Here is a 24916-nt window from a genome sequence, read left to right as displayed (position 1 = left end):
GGAGCGGAGCACAGGACGGAGGGGAGCGGACCACAGATCGGGGGGCTGGGGGGCGATCGGTGGGGTGGGGCACATAAGTGTTGTGAATTCTGTTGTCGGGCTCCCTCCTGTGGTCGTGAATGGTACTTCGGCTGGTTCTGTCCTTGGACTTCCTCTGGTGGCTGTGGGTGTTTCTGAGTTTCCTTCCACAGGTGACGAGGCTAAGTCGTTAGTGGGCTGCTCTATTTAACTCCACTTAGATCTTTGCCCCATGCCAGCTGTCAATGTTGTACTATTGGTCTAGTTCGCTCCTGGATCGTTCTGTTACCTGTTTACTCCAGCAGAAGCTAAGTTCCTCTTTGCTATTTTCCTGTTTGCTATTTTTTCTGTCCAGCTTGCTATTGTGAATATTGCCTTGCTTGCTGGAAGCTCTGGGACGCAGAGGGGCGCCTCCGCACCGTTAGTCGGTGCGGAAGGTTTTTTTTCCCTGCACTCTCTGCGTGGCTTTTTGTAGGTTTTTGTGCTGACCGCAAAGTGACCTTTTCTATCCTCTGTCTGTCCAGTATGTCGGGCCTCTCTTTGCTAAATCTATTTCATCTCTATGTTTGTGATTTCATCTTAACTCACAGTCATTATATGTGGGGGGCTGCCTTTTCCTTTGGGGAATTTCTCTGAGGCAAGGTAGGCTTTATTTTCGTTTCTTAGGGCTAGCTAGTTCTGAGGCTGTGACGAGTTGCATAGGGAGCGTTAGGAGCAATCCACGGCTATTTCTAGTGTGTGTGATAGGATTAGGGATTGCGGTCAGCAGAGTTTCCACTTCCCAGAGCTTGTCCCGTGTTTTTGTTGCTATCAGATCTTTCCGGGTGCTCTTGATCATCAGGTCCATTATTGTCCTAACCACCAGGTCATAACACGTAAGTGTTTCCAGCCATGGCCGATGATATTGCAGCATCGGCCATGGCTGGATTGTAATATTTCACCAGTTTTTTAGGTGAAATATTACAAATCGCTCTGATTGGCAGTTTCACTTTCAACAGCCAATCAGAGCGATCGTAGCCACGGGGGGGGTGAAGCCACCCCCCCTGGGCTAAACTACCACTCCCCCTGTCCCTGCAGTCTGGGTGAAATTGGAGTTAACCCTTTCACCCGGCCTGCAGGAGCCCAATCCGGCCATGACGCATATGCTGTGTCACAGGTCGGATTGGCACGGGTTTTCATGACGCATACGCTGTGTCAAAGGTCGGGAAGGGGTTAAAGTATAAAACTTTAACAAGTTGAACCATGAATGTTCTAAAAGAATCCATAGCCTAAGGTGTGTGAGCCTTATGAGTGATAGACATATTTTTATTAGTATTATTATTTCTGGGACTGATCGCCCGTGTATTCGGTGAGTGGTGGCAGCGCTTATGAGCGGGTTTGTGGCCTGGGTCGGTGTGTGATTTATGCTCCCCTTGCAGCATAGGACAGAGGTTGAATGCTGGACTGAGAGTGGGGAGATAGATTAACCCTTGCAGGCACAACCCCAAGTCACGTGTGAGAGCAGGCACGTGACGAATTAGTGTCACCATGGAGTAGGGATCCGTGACAAGGCCCATTTCCTTCAACCATCACTCCAGTGTTCTTATGGTACTTTGTGTTTGCTAACTGTGTAAGAAGGCTAAGGGATGGTTAGAATACCCTTGAAAACCCTTGTGCAAGTATGTTAGCACAGCTGAAAACAGTTTGGCTGATCAGAGAACCTATAAAGCTGACCATTCCTTTGAGCAGTTGAGAATTTTGAGCATTACATTTGTTGGTTCCATTAAACTCTCAAAATGGCCAGAAAAAAAGAACTTTCATGTGAAACTCGACAGTCTATTCTTGTTCTTAGAAATAAAGGCTATTCCGCGCGAGAAATTGCCAAGAAACTGAATATTTCCTACAACAGTGTGTACTACTCCCTTCAGAGGAGAGCACAAATAGTCTTTAACCGGAGTAGAAAGAGAAGTGGGAAGCCCCGATGCACAACTGAGCAACAAGACAAATACATTAGAGTCTGTAGTTGAGCGATCGATGTCTCACAGGTCCTCAACTGGCAGCTTCATTAAATAGTACACGCAAAACGCCAGTGTCAACGTCTACAGTGAAGAGGCGACTCCGGGATGCTGGCCTTCAAGGCAGAGTGGCAAAGAAAAAGCCATATCTGAGACTGGCTAATAAAAGGAAAATATTAATATGGGCAAAAGAACACAGACATTGGACAGAGGAAGATTGGAAAAAAGTGTTATGGTCAGACGAATTCAAGTTTGAGGTGTTTGGATCACACAGAAGAACATTTGTGAGATGCAGAACAGCTGAAAAGATGCTGGAAGATTGTCTGACGCCATCTGTCAAGCATGGTGGAGGTAATGTGATGGTCTGAGGTTGCTTTGGTGCTGGTAAACCGGTAGAGTTGTACAAGGTAAAAGGGATATTGAATAAGGAAGGCTATCACTCCATTTTGCAACGCCATGCCATACCCTGTGGACAGCGCTTGATTGGAGCCAGTTTCATCCTACAACAGGACAATGACCCAAAGCACACCTCCAAATTATGCAACAACTATTTAGGGAATAAGCAGGCAGATGGTATTCTATCTGTAATGGAGTGGCCAGCGCAGTCACCAAATCTCAACCCCATTGAGCTGTTGTGGGAGTAGCTTGACCGAATGGTATGCAAAAAGTGCCCATCAAGCCAAACCAACTTGTGAGAAGGGCTCCTGGAAGCATGGGGTGATATTTCACAAGATTACCTCCGCAAATTAACTGCTAGAATGCCAAATGTCTGCAATGCTGTAATTGCTGTGAAGGGAGCATTCTTAGACGAAAGCAAAGTTTGAAGGAGAACATTATTATTTCAAATAAAAATATTTTTTTTGAACCTTGTCAATGTCTGGACTCGATTTTACATTCATTGGCAACTCATTTGATTAATAAAAGTATGAGTTTTCATGGAAAACACAAAATTGTCTGGGTGACCCTAAACTTTTGAACGATAGTGTATATTTTTTATCTTTTGGATACTTTTGTAATGTTCATGGAAACTTGTGGGCACTGCATCACCCTAGCTCATTGTTTTCCAAACTCCAGTCCTCACAAACCCCAACAGACCATGTTTTCAGGATTTCCTTAACTTGCAGAGATGAGAAAGCTTATAGCAATATCTAATGCCTTGATAATAATTCCATCACCTGGGCAATAGTAAGGATATCTTTAAAACATGATCTGTTGAAGGCCATGAGGACTGGAGTTTGGGAAATGGTGCCCTAGCCTAATAATTTTAGATAGCTTCATATGGTGATTATCTCCATAAATCACATTGACAAATTGCCAACAGTTTACAAACATTTGGCATATGCCAGTGGATCTAGCAGGGCTGAGGAGTTGGAGTCATGGAAATTGAGGAGTCGGAGTTTTGGCTTACCGATTCCACAGCCCTGTCAGGTCTGTGGAGTCGGATCTCATTTTGGTGGAGTCGGTGTCATGGATATTGAGGAGATGAAGTCGGAAGTTTGGCTTACTGACTCCACTGCGCTGGGATCTTGTCTGTTGTTTGCCTGGAATTATTTTCCATTTATGCTAATAACTTCAGACATGTCCTAGGATATTTCCCTTCCATCAATATCTTTAAACTTCTTTTTTGTAACAAGATGTGGAAAATTGGCTTTCAATTCTAACTTGTCCTTTACAGTCAAAACCGCTTTGTCTTAGCGTGATTTCGCCAAGGAGTTGGATTTCTTTTATTTCTTTTCCCTAAAGCATTTGAAAACCGTGCCAATTTGCAATAAAACGGCATGTTGATGTGGTTAAATGGTGGCTAACATGTGTCCTTAAGGGAGTGTTCTCATGTTATGAAACTGCTTTAGTTAGATAGCATGAAATTAAGCAAGTTTGCAATTAAATTGCTTTTATTGTCTGATATTTTTTAACCCGCAATGAGACCTTATATAAGTGTATAGTTGGTTTCCATGGAGTTTGACCACTAGAGCCTCACTGAGAGTGCACAGTTGTTAAATACTAGGAGACCAGTAAATTAATAAGATCTCAGTCACCTCTCTCCAGAGGTGACTTTGCAGCAGTTAGCTGCCGAGCTCCATCCTCCTCCCTTTCAGATCTTGATAGGGCTTTTTTTCAGTCCTGAAGAATCTCAATTCTCTGGTCCTGGCCTCCAGCATCAACCGCTTCCAGAGCATTTTTTTCCTAATCATAGCTCGCACTTTCCTGAGCTGTGTGCTTGTTCAAGTTCTTCTTATTTCTGTTTATAAATCTAATGATAACTATGTAGACTCAGAACCACTGACAGACTGTCAGACTGGCCATACACATTAGATAGCTGTTGGCTGAAAGAAGTTGTTGTTTTGATTGACAGGATGCAGGCTTACAATTATATAAGGGACTATCAGGATTGTTTCAACCCCTCTATGATGCCCTCATGCTGTAAACATCTCCATACATATTGGACTAAAGTAAGCTAAGGCTGCCCATATTGACAGGATCAATCAAACTCTACGGGAACTCCCAACAGTCTAGTGTGTATGGGTGGCTTCAAGACCCTGCCCCAACAGAAGATGTCGGGGAAGAGAAATATCTGTTTCTTCTCCTAGAAGATAAGACACTTCCGTAAGCTGTCTTGGAGGCTGAACCCAGCATTCCTGTGAATGAGATAATCGCGAGAGATGGCTCTCCACTGAACAGTCATTAATCTCTATGTGGACTTTATAGGGCATATCAACTGATTAAATTGTCTATCTTCCGCTTATATCTATTTTGTTCAGCGTTGTACTACTTGTGCATTTTTTTTAGTAGGGCTTTATACATTTCTCAACTTATTTGTTTGATTTTTCTTTCAGAAAGTAAAAGGTATGAGCCTGGAAGATGCAGTGGTTTTAAATGTAGACACCAACACTTTGGAGACTCCTTTCGATGACCTTCAGAATCTACCAAGTGAAGTGGTCAGTACTTAATCCTTTCAGATTTTTTTAATGAAATTACTTGTTCAGCCATGTAAAAAAAAAAAAAACCTCTTACAGTGTTAAAAAATTTAAAACTAACTCATACTTACCTTACTGATCCACTTTCACTTACAACGCTTACAGCTCCCCTGCTAATCGTACTTTCCCCCTACCTTGTTTAGCCCGATGATTGCTGCAGCCGCCATTGTAGCTAGACAGCATGTGATCAGCTTCAGAAAAGTACAGCGCCTTCACGTGCCATGTAGCAATGTGACCACTGCTGACAGCCAGTGATTTGCTGCAACATTCACAAAGCTACAATTGATAGCACGTGATTATGTTATGCACCATGGACAAAGGAAATCAAGATCTCTGAAGATGGACTTTTAACCTTGAGATTGTTGATATTTTTCAACAACTTTGGTTCTCAAGTCCTCAGACAGTTCTCTTCTCCTCTTTCTGTTCTCCATGCTTAGTGTGGCACACACAGACACAAAATGCAAAGATTGAGCCAACTTTTCCTATTTTTTTCTGGTTTCAGATGTGATTTTCATTTTGCCTACACCTGTTACTTGCCACAGGTGAGTTTGAACGAGCATCACATGCTTGAAACAAAGTTGTTTACCTGCAATTATGGAAAGGTGCCAACAATTTTGTCCAGCTCATTTTGGGGGGTTTGTGCAAACTGTCCAATTTCCCTTTTTTATTCTGTTTTTTGTGTGTGTGTGTGTTGTTCCAATACACACAAAGGAAATAAATGTATATAACAAAGCATGTGTATTTGCAATAATTTTCTGGAAGAAATACTTCATTTTCTGGAACAATTTCAAGGTTGCCAATACTTTCGGCCATGACAGTATATGGAAATACAGTACAGACACAGGCGGGGGACCAGAATGCATTGGAAACAGATCACCATGTGATCAGTGAGGTAATTATGACTTATTTTTATAGCATTCTAAGCTTTTTTTCAGTTTTCTTTTTAAGGCCCGACAGCCCCTTCAAATTGCAAAAATTATTTTGTTTTCTTCGAATGAAAAGCAACTTGTATGAAATGCAAGAAGCTGCGAAAGAATGTCTTCCAACATTGTCACATTTATCACATTTAAAAGTGGAAGTGAGAAACCTAAAATAGAGCACTTACTAGACTTTTCACTTACAGGTTAAGAATACGTCATTGATATACACAGCACCGTGGATGATAAATGCGTTCTAATTATACAAATTACACCATTTAGATGAAGATGAAAATACCGTATTTGTTACTGCGTTACATAATATACCTATAAATAATCTCATCAAAGAGGATATTTTACATAAATGAATGAATTTGTGCATCGATAATCTGTTTTATCCACTTCCTGTCATCCGCTGTAGATGCACGACACTTGCAGGTGCAAGTGTATTGTGCAGGCGAATGTGTTATATAGCCTTCATCTGAATGTAACAGCACTCTAATCGCTGTTGTTAACCCCTTAGTTCCACCCGTGGCTGTTAACCAATTAAATCTCACTGTCAGTCACTGGCAGCAGGATTTAGCATGCGCTGTCACATGATCGCAGGGAGCCAATGGGTTGTCATGACAGTCGGGGGTCCAATGATGACCCCCTGTGATTTTCACTGTACATAGCAATGCTGATGCAGAGCTGTGTATAGTTCAAGCAGATCAGATGATCACAGCTTCAAGTCCCTTAAGGGGACTAAAAATATATAAAAATACAACACAAAAGTTCAAATCACACCCCTTTTGCCCCATTAAAAATAAAACATTTTTAAATACTCATATTTGATTTCGTTAAGTTCGTAAAAGTCCGCGCTATAAAAAAAAATAATGAATGTTTGGTATCTGCATTGTCGTACTGACCTGGAGAATCACATTGTCAGGTCACTTTCACCATAAAGTGAAAAAAGTTATGGCTCTTGGAATATGGGGAGGAAAAAATGAGAAATGGAAAATTGCAAAGTCATGAACGGGTTAAAAAAGTTTTAAATAAAAAATATAAAAATTGTATTTGATTCGCATTCTCTCAATAGCTATGTGTGTGCATACACACAAACACACACACACACACGACCAAAATTGTTGACACCTTTGAAATAGTTCCAGAAAATGAAGTATTTCTCACAGAAAATAATCACAATTACACATGTTTTGTTATACACATTTATTTCCTTTGTGGGTTGGAACAACACAAAAAACAGAAAAAAGGGCAAATTGGACATAATTTCACACAAAACCCCATGTGGGCAATATGAAAATCATACCTGAAACCAGATATAAAGGAGAGAAGTTGACTCAATCTTTGCATTGTGTCTGTGTGCGCCACACTGAGCATGGAGAACAGAAAGAGAAGGGAATTGTCCGAGGAATAAAATTGTTGAAAAATATCAACAATCTCAAAGTTACAAGTCCATCTCCAGAGATATTGATGCTAATTTGACCATGGTGCACAACATAATCAAGAAGTTTACAACTTCTGGCACTGTGTAGCTAATCTTCCCGGACGTCGACGGTAGAGAAAAGTTGATGAAAGGTTGGAACGCAGGATAGTCAGGATGGTGGATATGTAGCCCCAATCAAGTTCCACAGAAATTCAAGCTGTCCTGCAGGCTCAGGGTGCATCAGTGTCAGCGCAAACTATCTGTTGACATTTTAGTTAAATGAAACGCTATGGCAGGAGGCCCAGGAAGACAGCAATTTGCCAAAAAAATTTACTTGTGTAATCCATAACTCCTTCTGAGAAAGTGTCTTGGGGACAGATGAGACCAAGGTAGAGCTTTTTGATAAAGCCAATCATTCTAATGTTTACCGAGAACAGAAAGAGGCCTACAAAGCAAAGAACACCGTACCTACAGTCAAATATGGTGGAGGTCCAAGATGTTTGGGGTTGTTTTGCTGCCGCTAGCACTGGGTGCCTTGAATGTGGGCAAGGCATCATGAAATCTGAAGATTACAAAAGGATTTTGGGTTGCAATGTAGTGCCCAGTGCCAGAAATTTGGGTTTGCGTCATAGGTCATGGGTCTTCAAGTAGGACAATGACTCCAAACATAATGCAAGAAGCCCCAAGAAATGGATGGAAACAGCAATTTTGTCCCGCTCATTTTTGAGGTTGTGTGAAATTATGTCCATTTTGCCTTTTCTGTTTTTTTGTGTTGTTCCAACACACACAGGAAATAAACCTGAGTATAACAAACATGTGTAATTGTATTAATTTTCTGGGAGAAATACTTCATTTTTGGAACAATTTCAAGGGTTCCAAAACCTTTGGCCATGACTGTATATACTGTATACACACATTAAAGTTCTTTATCTCCATAATTTTACTGTCCGTGTTTCATGGCAATTTTTAAGGCATAATGAACGACGTGAAAGCAAAATCCAAAAAACGGTGGCAGTATTGTGGGGGTTTTTTCACCACTTTATCCTCTTTTCCCATTTTCCGGTACATTGTGCTGTAAAAGTGAAAAGTATTAATCAAATCTACAACTCTTCGCACGAAAAATCAATTGTGCATACGGCTAGGTCAATGGAAAAATAAAAATAACCTTTGGAAGAAGAAGAGGCGACAAAAGTGCAAAAGAAAAAATCTCTGGCGGGAATGATTAAAAGAGTAAACCTTGTGCTGTTGGCCTTGCCTAGCTTGCCCGTTGCTTGCCGTATAGCAACTCTAGTAAGCTATTTCCCACCATTGCCATGCAAACATAATATAAGAAAGAGCAATAAACAAATAAGGCTAGAAAAAAAATATATAAAATGATTTATTCCCTTTAAGAACTTAGAATGTAATTTTCTCCTTGAGAAGCACAATAAACTGCTCCGACTTTTTCTTTTAAATACAAGAAATCTGCAAAATGCACTTTAATAATATATGTTATACTACAATTTCCACAGCAAAGATAAGTCAGGGATCTTTGCGTTCACAATTCGATTTTAATAAACGTGAAACAAATTTGTAAAAAAGAGCACCGTTCAGCTGAAAGCCCTAAACTACGCCAGGATAGCAGAAAGACACAAGTGTTTAAGGCTTGAACTCCTTCCCTATATAATTTATGCTTTATTAATGAAAAGTTTGCCGCTTGCTCTTTTTTTTTTTTTTTCACATTACATATAAATATTTATAATTCTTGCATATTCTATGTACTATTCGTAGACGCACGAGGGTACTTCTTGCTGTCCTGTTATTCCAGTGTTCTTTCCTTTCAAGGTCTTTTCTTCTCACTCAATTTCCCAGGCAAATTGTGTAGAATAACTCAATATTAATCAGGCTCCTCTGTTCCTGCATATTCTTATTGTGCTCAGAGACCGGCCGCCGTTGCTTTTATTCAATTCCTAATGCTCTCCAGCAAAATGGGCCGAGTGATGCCGTTAGTTAAAGACTTTTCATTTGCTAAGACAAAGTTGGAACAATTTTGCTTGCGGTTGTATCGATGCCACCTGCTACTGAAGGACTCTTAATTAATACATCAAAGCTCTCGGGTACATGGGCTGCGGAATATACAGGCCAGGGAAGGTAACAGCTCTTTGATCTGTGACCCGCTGTGTTTGGGGGTGGAAGGTTTTTTTATTTATGTATTTTATGGGTTTTTTTTTTTATACTCATTGGTTGTTTTTACAATGGTTACTTGTTATTTACATTTATTTAACTCCTTCCTGTTTTTATTTTTCTGATAAAATGTGCAGTATAATCGTAGATGGGGTTGGAATTCACATAAAGTAATAATAATTACAATTAATATTTAGATAATATAGACTTGGATACAATTAATGTGCACTTGAATGGGTTGGAAATTTTGGAAATCTTTTAGTATGAAGTATTTCCTGACCGTAAGCACTGGGAAGATGTGGTATTACACACTGTCTATTGTAATGCATGAAAATGGAGGGTCCTCCCAAAGAGTAAGATGCTCTTTGAACTGTGTTCTAATATGGCTGGATATGTTAGTTAGCACAAATAAATATGGTGTTGTTGCCACTTCTTTGCCTCTGAGTAAGGACCATGATGTCTGGATCAGTCGCTGATCTCTTGAACTGAACTCAACAACTTGATATATACCAAAGCAATTATTGAGTTTAGGTCATGAGACCCTTGTCCGGGCTTAACATCGTGAATTCTGGATGTGTGAAAACGGTCCAAGACTCACAGCTTTCTTTGAAGCACTGCTCCAGTGGTTTTTTTTAAATTAACCCCAAAATGGTATCTCTAATGTTTATTCTTTGCATGTAGTAAAAAAAAATTACCAGCCGCCGTCGTCCTCTTCCCAGTCCCACTCCACATTCTTGTGACCGTAGCTTCTGCCTGACCAGAAGTCAGAGCTAATGGTCACAAGCTCTCAGTGTAAGTGTATGAGAGCCTCGTTCTGGGCTTGCTTTGGTTCTCATAGACTTGTATTCAGAAGTGACTTCCAGACCACCCAACAAACGTTTGCCAAAAATTCTAAACTAAATTCTGAAGGAAGGTGGTACTTAAAAAAGCTCTCCTCCTCCTCCCATCCAAGTTTGTATCCTCTTTATATATTGCAATCATCATATTATTCAGCACTGTGTACTCACAATTGCTCATTTTGCCTTTCTATCCAGATAATTGTTCTAATTTCTCTGCTCTATGTAGAAACAGGAAGTCTCTTGTCCCTGCATTCCCCTCTTCACCTCCTGACCGATCTGCTCCCTTCTCCGCCTGCCGTAGACTTTTGCAGTGACTTACCTCTTAATACAGAGAAATTTAACCTCCTGTTTCTACATAAAGTTTAGAAGGATTCAGATCGTCAGTTTATAATGATGTGATCTCATAGACATAATGAAAAAGAGAAGACTTATCTGGGTAGAAAGGCAAAATGAGCAATTGTAAGTACACAGTGCTGTATAATATGATGCAATTGTAAGTACACAGTGCTGTGTAATATGATTATTGAAAATATGAAATATCTTACGAGGATGAGAACTTTGATGGGAAGAGGAGTGCTTCTTTATAAACTGAGATTGTGGTATCTATGGAAATCATGCATCTCCATGGATCATGAATGCGCAGATTGAGCTCCCAATATTTATTGCGTGATCATAGATAAACACAATAAAAAAGAAAAAGAAACTTTACAATCTTTGGCCAAACACCTGTATCTCACTATCTTTAGTAGGCACAGGATTTATGACAGGTCTATTGTCCCTCCCCTCAGCGGAGATTGATGACTAATAATAACTAATATCATCTTAAATTAAAGAAACTAAAATAAAATTTAAAAAAATTTCTAACAAGAAATAGTAGTGCCCCCTACCTCCCTGATTCATCGAGGCCAGAATTTTGCAAACCATTTCAGGTGACCATAAGAGAGTTTGTCTGATAGCCATCTTAGCCAACGCTTCCATACAGAGGATCACTCTCTTGGCCGAGCGCTCCTGTATTCTCTATGAGAAAGCTACCGACTGAAATGTGTGTTGGCTACTTATTTCCGGAAGAACAATTCGATCGCAGTCTGAAATCGGATGCATCAACATCTCTCCCGACCATCAGTCTGCCGTCTCCCACTTACACTTTACACCATTGGCCGTATTGGTTGATATTGGCGGCTTTGACCGACATAAATCTAACATGTATGGCCATCTGATAACCCAAGAATATCTCTGTGGCGCACTGCAAATTCATTTGTAGGAAGTTTAAGAAGATGATCGCCCCAAGCTTTATTCCATGATTTCTACTGGACATCTTTTAGTTTTGAAATATTGATACTTATTTTAATAATAATATATCCACCTAGTATATGTCACGGCTCCCGGGTATTATTGCTGCAGGGAGAGCCGCACATAGCAGCAAGGGAGCTGAGGAAAACGCCAGGTTACTAACCAGGTAACAAAAAGGATCTGAACCATGCAACAGAGTGGGAGGTGGTTGGGGAGGAGACAGATGCCGGGGTGCAGAGGAGACGATACACACAGGAGAATAGTCAAACAAGCTAAGATCAGAACCAGGGGATCACGAAGTACCAAAAGGGGAGAGACAGGGGATTGTCAGAAGAGAAGCCAGAGGTCAGAAATCCAAAAGAACAAACGAGCAGAGTAACGCACGGAGAGCAAGGAACACAATTGCAACCTGAGCACACACTCCAGGGATAAGGCACACAGACGAGACATAAGTATAGCTGACAAGGAATCCTAGTCTGAAGTGAGTACAGGTCCTTCTCAAAAAATTAGCATATAGTGTTAAATTTCATTCTTTACCATAATGTAATGATTACAATTAAACTTTCATATATTATAGATTCATTATCCACCAACTGAAATTTGTTAGGTCTTTTATTGTTTTAATACTGATGATTTTGGCATACAACTCCTGATAACCCAAAAAACCTGTCTCAATAAATTAGCATATCAAGAAAAGGTTCTCTAAACGACCTATTACCCTAATCTTCTGAATCAACTAATTAACTCTAAACACATGCAAAAGATACCTGAGGCTTTTATAAACTCCCTGCCTGGTTCATTACTCAAAACCCCCATCATGGGTAAGACTAGCGACCTGACAGATGTCAAGAAGGCCATCATTGACACCCTCAAGCAAGAGGGTAAGACCCAGAAAGAAATTTCTCAACAAATAGGCTGTTCCCAGAGTGCTGTATCAAGGCACCTCAATGGTAAGTCTGTTGGAAGGAAACAATGTGGCAGAAAACGCTGTACAACGAGAAGAGGAGACCGGACCCTGAGGAAGATTGTGGAGAAGGACCGATTCCAGACCTTGGGGAACCTGAGGAAGCAGTGGACTGAGTCTGGTGTGGAAACATCCAGAGCCACCGTGCACAGGCGTGTGCAGGAAATGGGCTACAGGTGCCGCATTCCCCAGGTAAAGCCACTTTTGAACCATAAACAGCGGCAGAGGCGCCTGACCTGGGCTACAGAGAAGCAGCACTGGACTGTTGCTAAGTGGTCCCAAGAACTTTTTTCTGATGAAAGCAAATTTTGCATGTCATTCGGAAATCAAGGTGCCAGAGTCTGGAGGAAGACTGGGGAGAAGGAAATGCCAAAATGAATGAAGTCCAGTGTCAAGTACCCACAGTCAGTGATGGTGTGGGGTGCCATGTCAGCTGCTGGTGTTGGTCCACTGTGTTTCATCAAGGGCAGGGTCAATGCAGCTAGCTATCAGGAGATTTTGGAGCACTTCATGCTTCCATCGGCTGAAATGCTTTATGGAGATGAAGATTTCATTTTTCAGCACGACCTGGCACCTGCTCACAGTGCCAAAACCACTGGTAAATGGTTTACTGACCATGGTATTACTGTGCTCAATTGGCCTGCCAACTCTCCTGACCTGAACCCCATAGAGAATCTGTGGGATATTGTGAAGAGAAAGTTGAGAGACGCAAGACCCAACACTCTGGATGAGCTTAAGGCCGCTATTGAAGCATCCTGGGCCTCCATAACATCTCAGCAGTGTCACAGGCTGATTGCCTCCATGCCACGCCGCATTGAAGCAGTCATTTCTGCCAAAGGATTCCCGACCAAGTATTGAGTGCATAACTGAACATTATTATTTGTTGGTTTTTTTGTTTGTTTTTAAAAAACACTTTTATTTGATTGGATGGGTGAAATATGCTAATTTATTGAGACAGGTTTTTTGGGTTATCAGGAGTTGTATGCCAAAATCATCAGTATTGAAACAATAAAAGACCTGACAAATTTCAGTTGGTGGATAATGAATCTATAATATATGAAAGTTTAATTGTAATCATTACATTATGGTAAATAATGAAATTTAACACTATATGCTAATTTTTTGAGATGGACCTGTATAAATACCCCTTCCTGATCCAAAGGGAGGCCAGCAAAATTAACCCTGAGAGAACAGGACATTAACCATGTCCTAACCATGACAGTATATTCTTCTGGCTGTGTCCCATGTTATATATCTTGTCCTCCATAATGCCTCCTACTGCCCTGTCTAAGGATCCACCTTCCACTTTGTGATTTTTACCCCGAGACCACTGACTGTTATTTGGAGACTGAGCTCCTAACAGTGCGATCTGTCAGCGCACCACTTCAGAAACCACAAACGACTGAATTTCTGCTAGCTTGTAATTACGGTAAATTATAAAGAGAAAATACAGATCAGAAGCCTCACTGCAAACCGTTTAGATTTTTGTGTTTCTTTGAGGGGGAAAAAAAAAATCAATTCTTGCAGATAACAAGCCCCCATAACAGCCCCTCTCTTGCCACCTCCTTTACAACCTGTTTGCTGTTCCATGTGCTGTTGGAAGGTCCAGAGGTCTTGGAAGGTTTGTGTAGCCCCCTGTGAAGAGCAGTTCTCGTTACTCCTCTAGGGAACAGTTGCAGCCGCAGGATAATGGGATAACTGTCTGCAACCTTAATTTGATTTGGAAGAGGAAGTGATTGCCCTCTACCAGACTCACACTATACGGGAACAGGTCGACCTTCTTATTGCTTTTTTTTTTATATACTTTTGGATGTCTTGTTCTAAATTTTCATATTTTTAATACAAAAAACAAAACAATGCAGAGGCACAAGTGACTCATTGCCTGATCACAGATTTTGGCAACTGGACCTTTTTCTTCTGCGGGGTCCCACTTTCTAACCCCCGACTGCAGCATTCTCAGCTACCAATAAACCTATCAACATATTGTGCTGTAAAAAAAAAATAGAATGTGCATTAGCAAAGAAAAATAAACGTCATCCGAAGAAAAGGCGACATTTAATCTTTTATTTATCACCCTGACTGCCGTAAGGGCTACATTTCCTTCCAGACCTTTAACAAGATTTAAGGATTAATAGATAGAAAAAAAAGTAGCTCTCCATTAACTTAATGGTGAAATACGAGACTCTTGTCTGAAATTTTAAGCTTTTGACATGGAGTTGCCAAAAAAGGTTTTCATTGCATTATTTAGTGTGACAAAATTAAAGGGAATCTGTTAGCAGGATTTAACCCCCCCTCCCTCAGAACTATTTATATGCACATATAGCTCTTTCATAGACAAGTCCAGAAATAGCAATAGTCCTTTCCTCCATTACTGAGAAATCAGCATTTGAATTAATATGCAAATGAGGCTGAAGGACTATGGTAGATCTGAAGCCTCTTCGCCCAGCACTGGCTCCTCCTGCTTAATTGACAGATTCTTTTGCCTGAAGTCCATCACCAAGAAGTCAGCGTTTAGATTGATATGTAAATGAGTCTTAAGGACTTTGGAAGATCTGAAGTCTCTGTAACTCCAGCTCTATTCCCCGCCTCCTCCTGCTTGATCGGCGGTTGTTTTGCCTGAAGTCAAACAGCATAGAGGCTGTCAGTCAAGCAGGAAGAGGCAGAATAGAGCTGGAGTGACAGAGGCTTCAGATCTACCATAGCTCTTCAGCCTCATTTGCATGTCAATGAAAATGCTGATTTCTCAGTAATGGAAGAACAGACCAGCCATGTAAAGGTATTGCTGGATTTGTCTATGAAAGAGCTACATGTGCTTATAAATAGTTTGGGGTGCGACATACTGCTGAAAAATTTGGCCTTAAAGGAAATTTGTCAGCAAGTTGTTGCTATGTAATCTGAATCAGCACGATGTAGTGGCAGATAACCTGATACCGTTGATGTATCATTCACTGTACTGCTTGCGCCTTTTGACCTGTGGTTGGTTTTTAAGGGATACATTTAATTATTTCAGCGTTTTTACTACAGTTTATCTTCATGGAGATCAAAATGGGATAGCGGTAGTTGGTGCAAATCGATTTGCTGGACCAAGTCCATCAGCCATGTCGGTACTCTGTGGCCTCTAGACTGGAGCCCTGAGAACATCCACTTACCTGACGGCATCCACGGCTCTTCTTTAGATTATCCGACCTGGGGGGATGTCACGTGTACCACACCACATCAATGATGTTGCTTCAGGCCGGCTAATCAGACAGGAGCTGGGGATGTTATCAGGTAGGAGATGGTTTCATAGGCTCACGTCCAGTCACCACACATTACCCATGCAACCAGTGGACCAGGTGCTGCGAACTCTAGTTATCAAAAAAAATTTCATCCTTAACCTCATAAGAAATTTACCAAAAATATGCAGAATTAAAGTTGCACTTGTCTTGCCATAATTCTACATTCTTCTCAAGCAGAAAAAAGTGCAAAAAAAGTTACGTTATCATAACCTTATGCTTAAAGCTAAGAAATCATGCTTGTTTGTTTTGCATGACACCATGTTGCTAAAGTTAACTTTGGGTTTGGGAAATGGCCCATATTGCCTCTGCCTTAGCAATATTTCTGAAGGGGTACGCTGGAGTCAAAAGCCCCGCATACACATTATACAAAGATTGGCCGAACCTGTTGATATCTAGTCTAATGTAGTCTGTATATGGGGACCTCCCAACTCACCCACGACAGATGACGTCAGAGAAGAAAAATGATCCGGCATGTCTGATTTTGGGCTGTTGCTCGTTTTGTTGTCTGAGCTAAGCCGCCATCATTGCAGTCTGACAGCGTCTCTTGTAGAAAACACTGGAGCACCCCACAGGCCGAGCTGTATATGAAGGTTGTCGGGAGAAATACCTGTAGGCCGAACCATCATTCGATTTAGAACCACCCATTGTGCACGGGGCCCAAAAGAGTCACCATCTAGAGCAGGGGGCCCCAACCTTACTGCGAGAGCCATATTCACTTCTGAGAGATGGTCGCCAGTCACATTGTAGACAAAGAAATGGTAGTAGCATCCAGTGTGCCCCCTCACAGAGTAAGAGTAGCCCATCCTGGTGCTATCTAGTAACACCCCTGGTGTGCCCCCTTATGTACTACACCATGTTCCCAATTATTATGCAAATGATATTTTTCTCGAATTTTCCTAAATGGTCGGTGCAAATGACAGTCAGCCTAATAAAAGCCATCACCCGTTAGATTACATCGAATTTTATTGAATAAACCTCCCAATGATAACAGTATAATCTCCAAAATGAATAAAAACTCAAAATGCAGTGATCCAAATTATTAGGCACAGTAGAATTTCTAAACATTTGATATGTTTTAAAGAACTGAAAATGCTCATTTGTGGAATTTGCAGCATTAGGAGGTCACATTCACTAAACAAAAAGCTATTTAACTCCAAAACCTCCTCACAGGCCAAGTTACATGTTAGCATAGGACCCCTTCTTTGATATCACCTCCACAATTCTTGCATCCATTGAAGTTGTGAGTTTTTGGAGAGTGTCTGCTTGTATTTCTTTGCGTGAAGTCTGAATAGCCTCCCAGAGCTGCTGTTTTGATCTGAACTGTCTCCCATCCTCATAGATCTTTTGCTTGATGATACTCCAAAGGTTCTCTATAGGGTTGAGGTCAGGGGAAGATGGTGGCCACACCATGAGTTTATCTCCTTTTATGCCCATAGCAGCCAATGGCTCAGAGGTATTATTTGCAGCATGAGATGGTGCATTGTCATGCATGAAGATGATTTTGCTCCTGAAGGCACATTTCTACTTTTTAGACCATGGAAGAAAGTTGTCAGTCAGAAACTCTATATACTTTGCAGAGGTCATTTTCACACCTTCAGGAACCTTAAAGGGCCCGACCAGCTGTTTCCCCATGATTCCGGCCCAAAACATGACTCCTCCACTTCCTTGCTGACGTTGCAGCCTTGTTGGGACATGGTAGCCATCCATCTGGACCATCCAGGGTTACTCGACATTCATCAGTAAACAAGACTGTTTGAAAAATAGTCTTTATGTATGTCTGGGCCCACTGCAACCGTTTCTGACACTGTTTAGGGGTGGCTGAATAGTAGGTTTATGCACCACAGCGAGTCTTTGAAGGATCCTACACCTTGAGGTTCGAGGGACTCCAGAGGCACCAGCAGCTTCAAATTACTATTTGCTGCTTTGCAATGGTATTTTGGCAGCTGCTCTCTTAATCCAATTAATTTGTCTGGCAGAAACCTTCCTTATTATGCCTTTATCTGCATGAACTCTGTCTGTGCTCTGTTTCAGTCACAAATCTCTTCACAGTATGATGATAATCTCTTAAGTTTTCGTGAAATATCTAATGTTTACATACCTTGTCCAAGCATTGCAGTAGTTAACGCTTTTCAGCAGCAGAGAGATCCTTTTTATTTCCCATATTGCTTGAAACCTGTGGCCTGCTTAATAACGTGGAACATCATTTTTAAGTAGTTTTCCTTTAATTAGAATCACCTGGAAACTAATTATCACATGTGTTTAAGATTGATTTCAGTGATTCATTGAGCCCTGAGACACAATACCATCCACGAGTTTATTTGAAAAAAACAAAACAATAAAATCTTTATGACACTTAAATCCAATTTGCATAGTAATTTGGAACATGGTTTAGATAAATTTCTTGGGCGGGGTGTAGTTTCTGAAATTTGTTAATTTTTGGGGGGTTTCCACTGTTTAGGCACATCACGGGCTCTCCAAATGTGACATGGCGTCTGCTCTCTTCTAGCCAATTTTGCGTTCAAAAAGTCAAACTGTGCTCCTTCCCTCCCTGCTGTGTGCCCAAAGAATAGTTTTCCCCCATTTATGGGGTATCAGTGTACTCTGGAGAAATTGCACGATAATTATTGTGGTCCATTGTTTCCTGTTACTCTTGTGAAAATAACAAAAAATTGGGGCTAAAAGAAAATTTTTGTAAAATGTTTTATTTTCACAACTCAACATTAGGGGGTCAAGGTGCTCACCACACATCTAGATAAGTTCCTTGAGGGGTCTAATTTTCAAAATGGGGTTATTTGTGGGGGGTTCCACTATTTAGGCACATCAGAGGCTCTCCAAACACGACATGGCGTCCACTCTTGATTCTAGCCAATTTTGGGTTCAAAAAGTCAAACTGTGCTCCTTCCCTTCCCAGCCCTGCTGTGCGCATAAACTGTAAATTCCCCCCACATATGGGGTATTGAATTACACAGGAGAAATTGCACAACACATTTTGGGGTCTATTTTCTTCTGTTACCCTTGTGAAAATAAAAAAGGGGTCTAAAGTAATTTTTTTGTAAAAAAGTTAAATGTTAATTTTTCCTTCCATATTGCTTCAGTTACTGTGAAACGCCTGAAGGGTAAATACATTTCTTGAATGTGGTTTTGAGCACCTTGAGGGGTGCAGTTTTTAGAATCGTGTCACTTTTGGGTATCTTCTGTCATATAGGCCCCTCAAAGTCACTTCAAATGTAATGTGGTCCCTAATAGTGTTGAGCCACCTCCCTAGTGTTCGAGTTCAGTTCGTTGAACTGGGACGTGTTCGATGAACACCGTTGAACCCCATTGAAACCAATGGCAGACAAACACATAGAAAACACCTTAAAAGGTGTCCAAAAGCTGACAAACTGCTCAGAAGACACAACGAACACATGGAAAAGTCACAACTACATGTAGTCATGCGAAAAGAGGTGGAGGAGTAAAAGGAGGAGGAGACACAGATATAGGCATGTCATGCCCTTCTAAAATCAAGAAAAGCTGGAGTAAAAATCTAAAATCACCCTACCAACACCCAGATGCCGTGAAAAAAAAAAAAAAAAATATCTTTAGGTAGAATGACGGCGGGTCCATTCAGAACACTTTCCTTAGAAGACGTAGTGGTACCCCCGTTGGGAGTTGTGCCAAAAAAGGAACCCAATGCATTCAAACTATTCCACCATTTGTCATATCCAAGGGGCAGGTCAGTAAACGACAACATCAACGCGGAACCAAGTACAGTACTATGTACCTCCTTTGATGAGGCAATCAGGCGGGTGAAGAAGTTGGGAAGGGGCACCCTAATGGCAAAAATAGACATTGACGGGGCGTTCCGGTTACTACCTGTGCACCTGAATAGTGTCCTCCCATTTGGCTGCTTCTGTGAAGGAGCATACTACATAGATCGCTGTTTGCCCATGGGGTGCTCCATATCCTGCTCACTATTTGAGGCGTTTAGTTGCTTCCTCGAATGTGTCATCATGGACGTTTGTAAGGCGGCGCATATTATCCATTACCTCGACGACTTCTTATGCCTGGGCCCAAAAGATTCGCCACAGTGTGAAAACACGCGGTAGTCCACCTGTGAGAAGGAGAGAGCTGGAGGGAGAGTGGACATCCCAGATCCAAGGGGTTAGATTGAGAAAGAAAGAAGGCGGTGTAGCTTACTTCATGGGTGGGGTACTCTGCTGAGTAGCAGAAATTGCTACTAGGCCCAAAAGGATTTCCTGGGCTAGATGCCGTTAAAAAATAGTACTTAGGTAAACAGGCGGGGTAGCTTGCTTCATAGCTTGCTTCATGGGTGGGGTACACTGCTGAGTAGCACAAAATTCTAGTAGGCCCAAAAGGATTTCCTGGGCTAGATGCCGTAAAAAAATAGTACTTAGGTAAACAGGAGGTGTAGCTTGCTTCATGGATGGGGTACGCTGCTGAGTAGCACAAAATTCTTCTAGGCCCAAAAGGATTTTCTGGGCTAGATGCAGTTAGAAAATAGTACTTAGGTAAACAGGTGGTGTAGCTTGCTTTATGAGTGAGGTACGCAGCTGAGTAGCACAAAATTCTACTAGGCCCAAAAGGATTTCCTGGGCTACATGCCGTTAAAAAATAGTACTTAGGTAAACAGGCGGTGTAGCTTGCTTCATGGGTGGGGTACTCTGCTAGTAGCAGAAATTGCTACTAGGCCCAAAAGGATTTCCTGGGCTAGATGCCATTAACAAATAGTATTTAGGTAAACAGGCGGTGGGTGGGTGGGCTACTCTGCTGACTAGCAGACACTGAAGCTTTGGAGCAGACCTCTAAATCCCAGGCCATAGTATGAGTAAACAACTCTGGAGATGACCCCACCCACCTGGAATTGACGATAGCAACGTCATGTAAAACACACCAAGGGGACTCCATAAAGTCTCCATTTTTTCAAAAAATTCGGCCACAGACACCACTTAAGTGGCATCAATTTTGCCAGAGTTGGTGAGGTGATTTTCAAAATCATCAATCTTTTTGTCTCCCCAGGATGACACAGGTTTAGAAAAGTCCTTGCGGATCCAGGATTTGTTCATCTTGATGAACGTTAGTCTGTCTACATTGTCACTGGACAGCCGCTAGCGCTTATCTGTCAACACACCATCAGCAGCGCTGAACACACGTTCAGAGAGAACGCTGGCTGCGGGGCACGACAAGATCTCCAAGGCGTGAGTGGCGAGCTCAGGCCATTTTTTCAAGATTGGAAGCCCAAAAATGAGCAAGGGTCCAGTTCCACAGTCATATCATCGATGTTAACTTGGAGATACTCTTGTACCATCCTCTCTAGGCGTTGGCTGTGCGTGAGACTTCTTGTCTCCTGTGGCCTTGCAAAGGATAGTCTAAAAAAATCTTGAAACGATTGGAAAAAATTGCTGTTACCACCAGATACGATGTTACTGTTACTATTTGAGTGATGACTCGATAGTCCCAACGGTTGGCAAGTTAGAACTCAGAGATTCACTACGTGCACCACTGGTGTTTTGTGGAAAAGCAGATGTTAGATTCTGTAACAGTCTCTGCTGATACTCCTGCATGTGTGAATCATATGGCAGGAGTTATTTCGCCAAATTTACTTTTGTACTGGGGATCTAAGAGTGTGGCAACCCAGTAGTTGGCATTACTTCGGATTCTGGCAATCCGAGGGTCATGTTGCAGATAGTGCAGCAAGAAGGCACTCATGTGTCTTGCACATCCAGGAGGACCAAGTCCTTGTTGTCTTGGTGGTGGCGAGGTGAGAATCATGCTTCCTTCCTCTGCCCTCTCCCTCCAACCTCGCACAACAGAAATTTGATAAAGGTCTCCCTCATCTGATGAGTCTTCCATGCCCAGCGCCAGTTCGCCCTCCACTTCTGCCTCGCCTCCTGCACCTTCCTCAACAGTTTGGCTGCTACCATGCGCGCTTGGTAATCCCTCTCCCCCAGCCTCCAATGCCAGCTGCCTTGGTGCTGCCAACCGTCTGGACCTTGGAGATATTATCCCTTCCGCATACGACTCCTCCTGTTCCTCCTCCTCCTCCTCTTGTTCCACCACCTGACTCCGAATACTGTTTGAGGTGTGCTCCAGCATGTAAATCACCGGAATAGTCATGCTGATAATGGCATCATCAGCACTAAACATCTTCGTTGCTATTTCAAAACTGCAGAATGGTGCATGGGTTCCTGATCTGAGACCACTCCTGCAGCGTGATTTGCCCCACCTCTGGATCTCGTTGGCCCAGGCTATACATCATAACGGATTGCACCAGGGATCGTCGATGCTGCTACAGTCGCTGCAACAAGTGCAGAGTTGAATTCCATCGTGTGGGCACATCGCATTTCAGCCGGTGAACTGGCAGGCCTAACGACTTCTGTAGAGATGTAAGTCGTTGAGCTGTGGGATACGAACGGTGGAAGTGAGCACACAGCGACCGTGCCCTCTGCAGAAGCCCATCTAGTCTGGGATAGTGGGATAAAAATTGCTGGACAATCAGGTTAAAAACGTGAGCCATACAAGGCATGTGTGGGACATTGCCCCGGCGAAGGGCCGCACCCAGGTTTGCAGCATTGTCGCACACGGCCTTCCCTGGCTGCAGGTTGAGTGGAGACAACCATTGATGAAACTCGGTCTCCAGAGCTGATCACAACTCCTCAGCTGTGTGATTCACATTTCCCAGACATTTCAATGTAAACACTGCGTGATACCGTTCAGCTCTGGTGACAGCATAGTAAGGAGGTGTGCAGGATTCCTTCTGCACAGTTAGAACGCGGGTGGCATTACCAGACAGGCTTTGGGTGGAGGTGGGCGACTGAGATGAGATTGAGGAGGCAGAAGCAGTGGAGGAACTTCTAGATACAGAGGATCGACCAGCAACTCGTGGGAACGGCAAGACTTGGACAGCAGCCCCTTCTCCTGATGTCGCCATAGTTCCCCAGTGCCCAGTCACCGACATGTATCGCCCCTGTCCATGTCTACTCATCCAAGTGTCTGTGGTGAAATGCACCCTGTCACACACAGAGTTTCTCAAGGAAGCAGTGATGTTGTGTGCAACATGCTGGTGTAGCGCAGGCACAGCTTTCTTTCAGAAGTAGTGGCGACTAGGCATCTGGTACTGGAGCACTGCGACGGACATAAGGTCTCAAAAATCCTTTGTGTCCACCAGGCAGAAAGGCAGCATTTCTGTAGCCAACAGCTTGCAGATGGTGAAATTCAACCTCTTAGCTTTGTCATGGCTAGGAGGAAATGGTCTTTTAGTTGTCCATATCTGAGGGACTGAGGGCTGGCTGCCGTGCTTAGACGGAATTGAGTAAGGTGTCCTCAGCAAACTGCTGGTCTGTGAGGAAGGTGCAGGCGGAGATGATATGTTGTCTTGATCAAAATGTGGTGTCGATGTCGGAGAGCACTCAACACCAGCAGGTGTTTCCACTTGCAAATATCCTGACGACCTGCCAATCACACTGGCTGTTGCGGGTAAAGAGGTGGAAGGTCTGCGTCCAAAACCATGTGCGACTGCTGTCCCCACAGTCACAGAGGATGAAGAAGGATGCGGATGCACTTGATGGGGCAGACGGTGGTTGATCCGGCCCACTAGGCCGCATTGTAGCACAGTGAGCTTCCCACTGCAACTTATGCCTCATATCCATGTGACGGTTCATGCATGAAGTACTCAAGCTAGTGATTTTTTGGCCTCTACTGAGATTTTGTTGACAAATCTTACAAACAACATGAGTTGGGTCATCCTTTGTGATGTTAAAAAATGCCCAGGCTATGCAAGGCTCAGAGCTCGTGCGACCTGAAGAGCCACCACGACTTCTGCTCAGAGGCACAGTTGGGGTTGAGGATGCAGTTGTTGATGTACTTCCAGTGCTCCATCACGGTCCAGGAAGGCGCAACGTAACCTCGTCGTCAGACTCGTCACTAGCATCCTCCTCCACCTCCTCTGCTGACCTCATGGACTGGACTCGTCACTAGCATCCTCCTCCACCTCCTCTGCTGACTCTTTGGACTGGCGGACTGTAGGTTTGACAGTAAGTGGGGTCTCCAACCTCGTCATCATCATCCTGTGTGTTCTCACACCCGTCGTCCTCAAAGCCAACCTCTTCCTGCCCTGACTGAAAAGTCAAGTTTTCGTTCTAATCAGGTATCTCAGTCTCATCATCATCTTCCTCCTTGTCTCCACCAACAGAAGTTACAGTTTGGGAATGAGGGTCTACATTATGCTCAGAACCTTTTTCATCTGGGCCTGTATCCGACTCGCAAAGATTTTGGGCATCAGTGCAGATCATTTCCTCGTCTGGATTCACAGAAGCTATGGAGCAGGCCTCTGATTCCCAGGCTACAGTATGAGTAAACAGACGGGCGGCTGGAGACTTGGGAGCTGTGAGGAAGCAAGTGCGATTGGGGTGACAACTGAGGACTGGAGTAGTTGTGATGCTGAAGTTGACATGGAGGAGACCCCACTTGAACGAGCACTTGATATTCGTTCAAGCACTTCCTGTTTTTGTGCCTCATCTGGAATTTTTGGCGATGCTCGTAGCGATGGTCGTAAGAAAGGGATCTTATCAGATTGTCCACGAAAAGAAGTAGACATCTTACTTTGGCTGGAAGATGGTCTTTCTTCAGCAGATGTTACTGTTGCTTTACCACCTACCCCACGGACACAACCTTTTTTTCCCTTTCCAACACGCCTATTCCTCTTTCCACCAGCATCCGGGTTTTTGCCACTCATTTTAGTGCTTAACTAACTGGCAACTCTGTATCTGTAGTTGTTGGCACAACAACCGATGGATGAAAACCGAGCAGAACTTGAGTGGCCAAATTTTGGTACTAGGCCCAAAAGGATTTAATTGGTTAGATGCAGTAAAAATTTAGATACACAGGCGGTGTAGTTTGTTTCACAGGCGGGCTACTCCGCTGACGTGCAGACACTGCTCCTAGGCCCAAAACTATTTACTGGGTTAGATGCAGTGAAAATTGAGATACACAGGCGGTGTAGCTAGCTTTATATGCGGGCTTCTCAGATGACTATCAGACAATGCTACTAGCC

At 42.7% G+C, this 24916-nt stretch overlaps 1 protein-coding gene across 3 annotated transcripts in view; it reads left to right on the top strand.

Moving 5' to 3' along the window:
- The window catches only part of DENND1A (DENN domain containing 1A), a 1020433-nt gene that overhangs the window by 595751 nt on the left and 399766 nt on the right, over positions 1–24916 (top strand). For all 3 annotated transcript variants that reach the window (XM_069748456.1, XM_069748457.1, XM_069748455.1), the window contains exon 12: positions 4847–4948. In XM_069748456.1, coding sequence (XP_069604557.1) covers positions 4847–4948 — 102 coding nt within the window. The remainder of the gene's footprint in view (positions 1–4846; positions 4949–24916) is intronic.

The sequence above is a fragment of the Ranitomeya imitator genome, chromosome 2 (assembly GCF_032444005.1).
Source record: "Ranitomeya imitator isolate aRanImi1 chromosome 2, aRanImi1.pri, whole genome shotgun sequence".
Lineage (NCBI taxonomy): Eukaryota > Metazoa > Chordata > Amphibia > Anura > Dendrobatidae > Ranitomeya > Ranitomeya imitator.
This window is presented reverse-complemented; position numbering and strand designations above follow the sequence as displayed.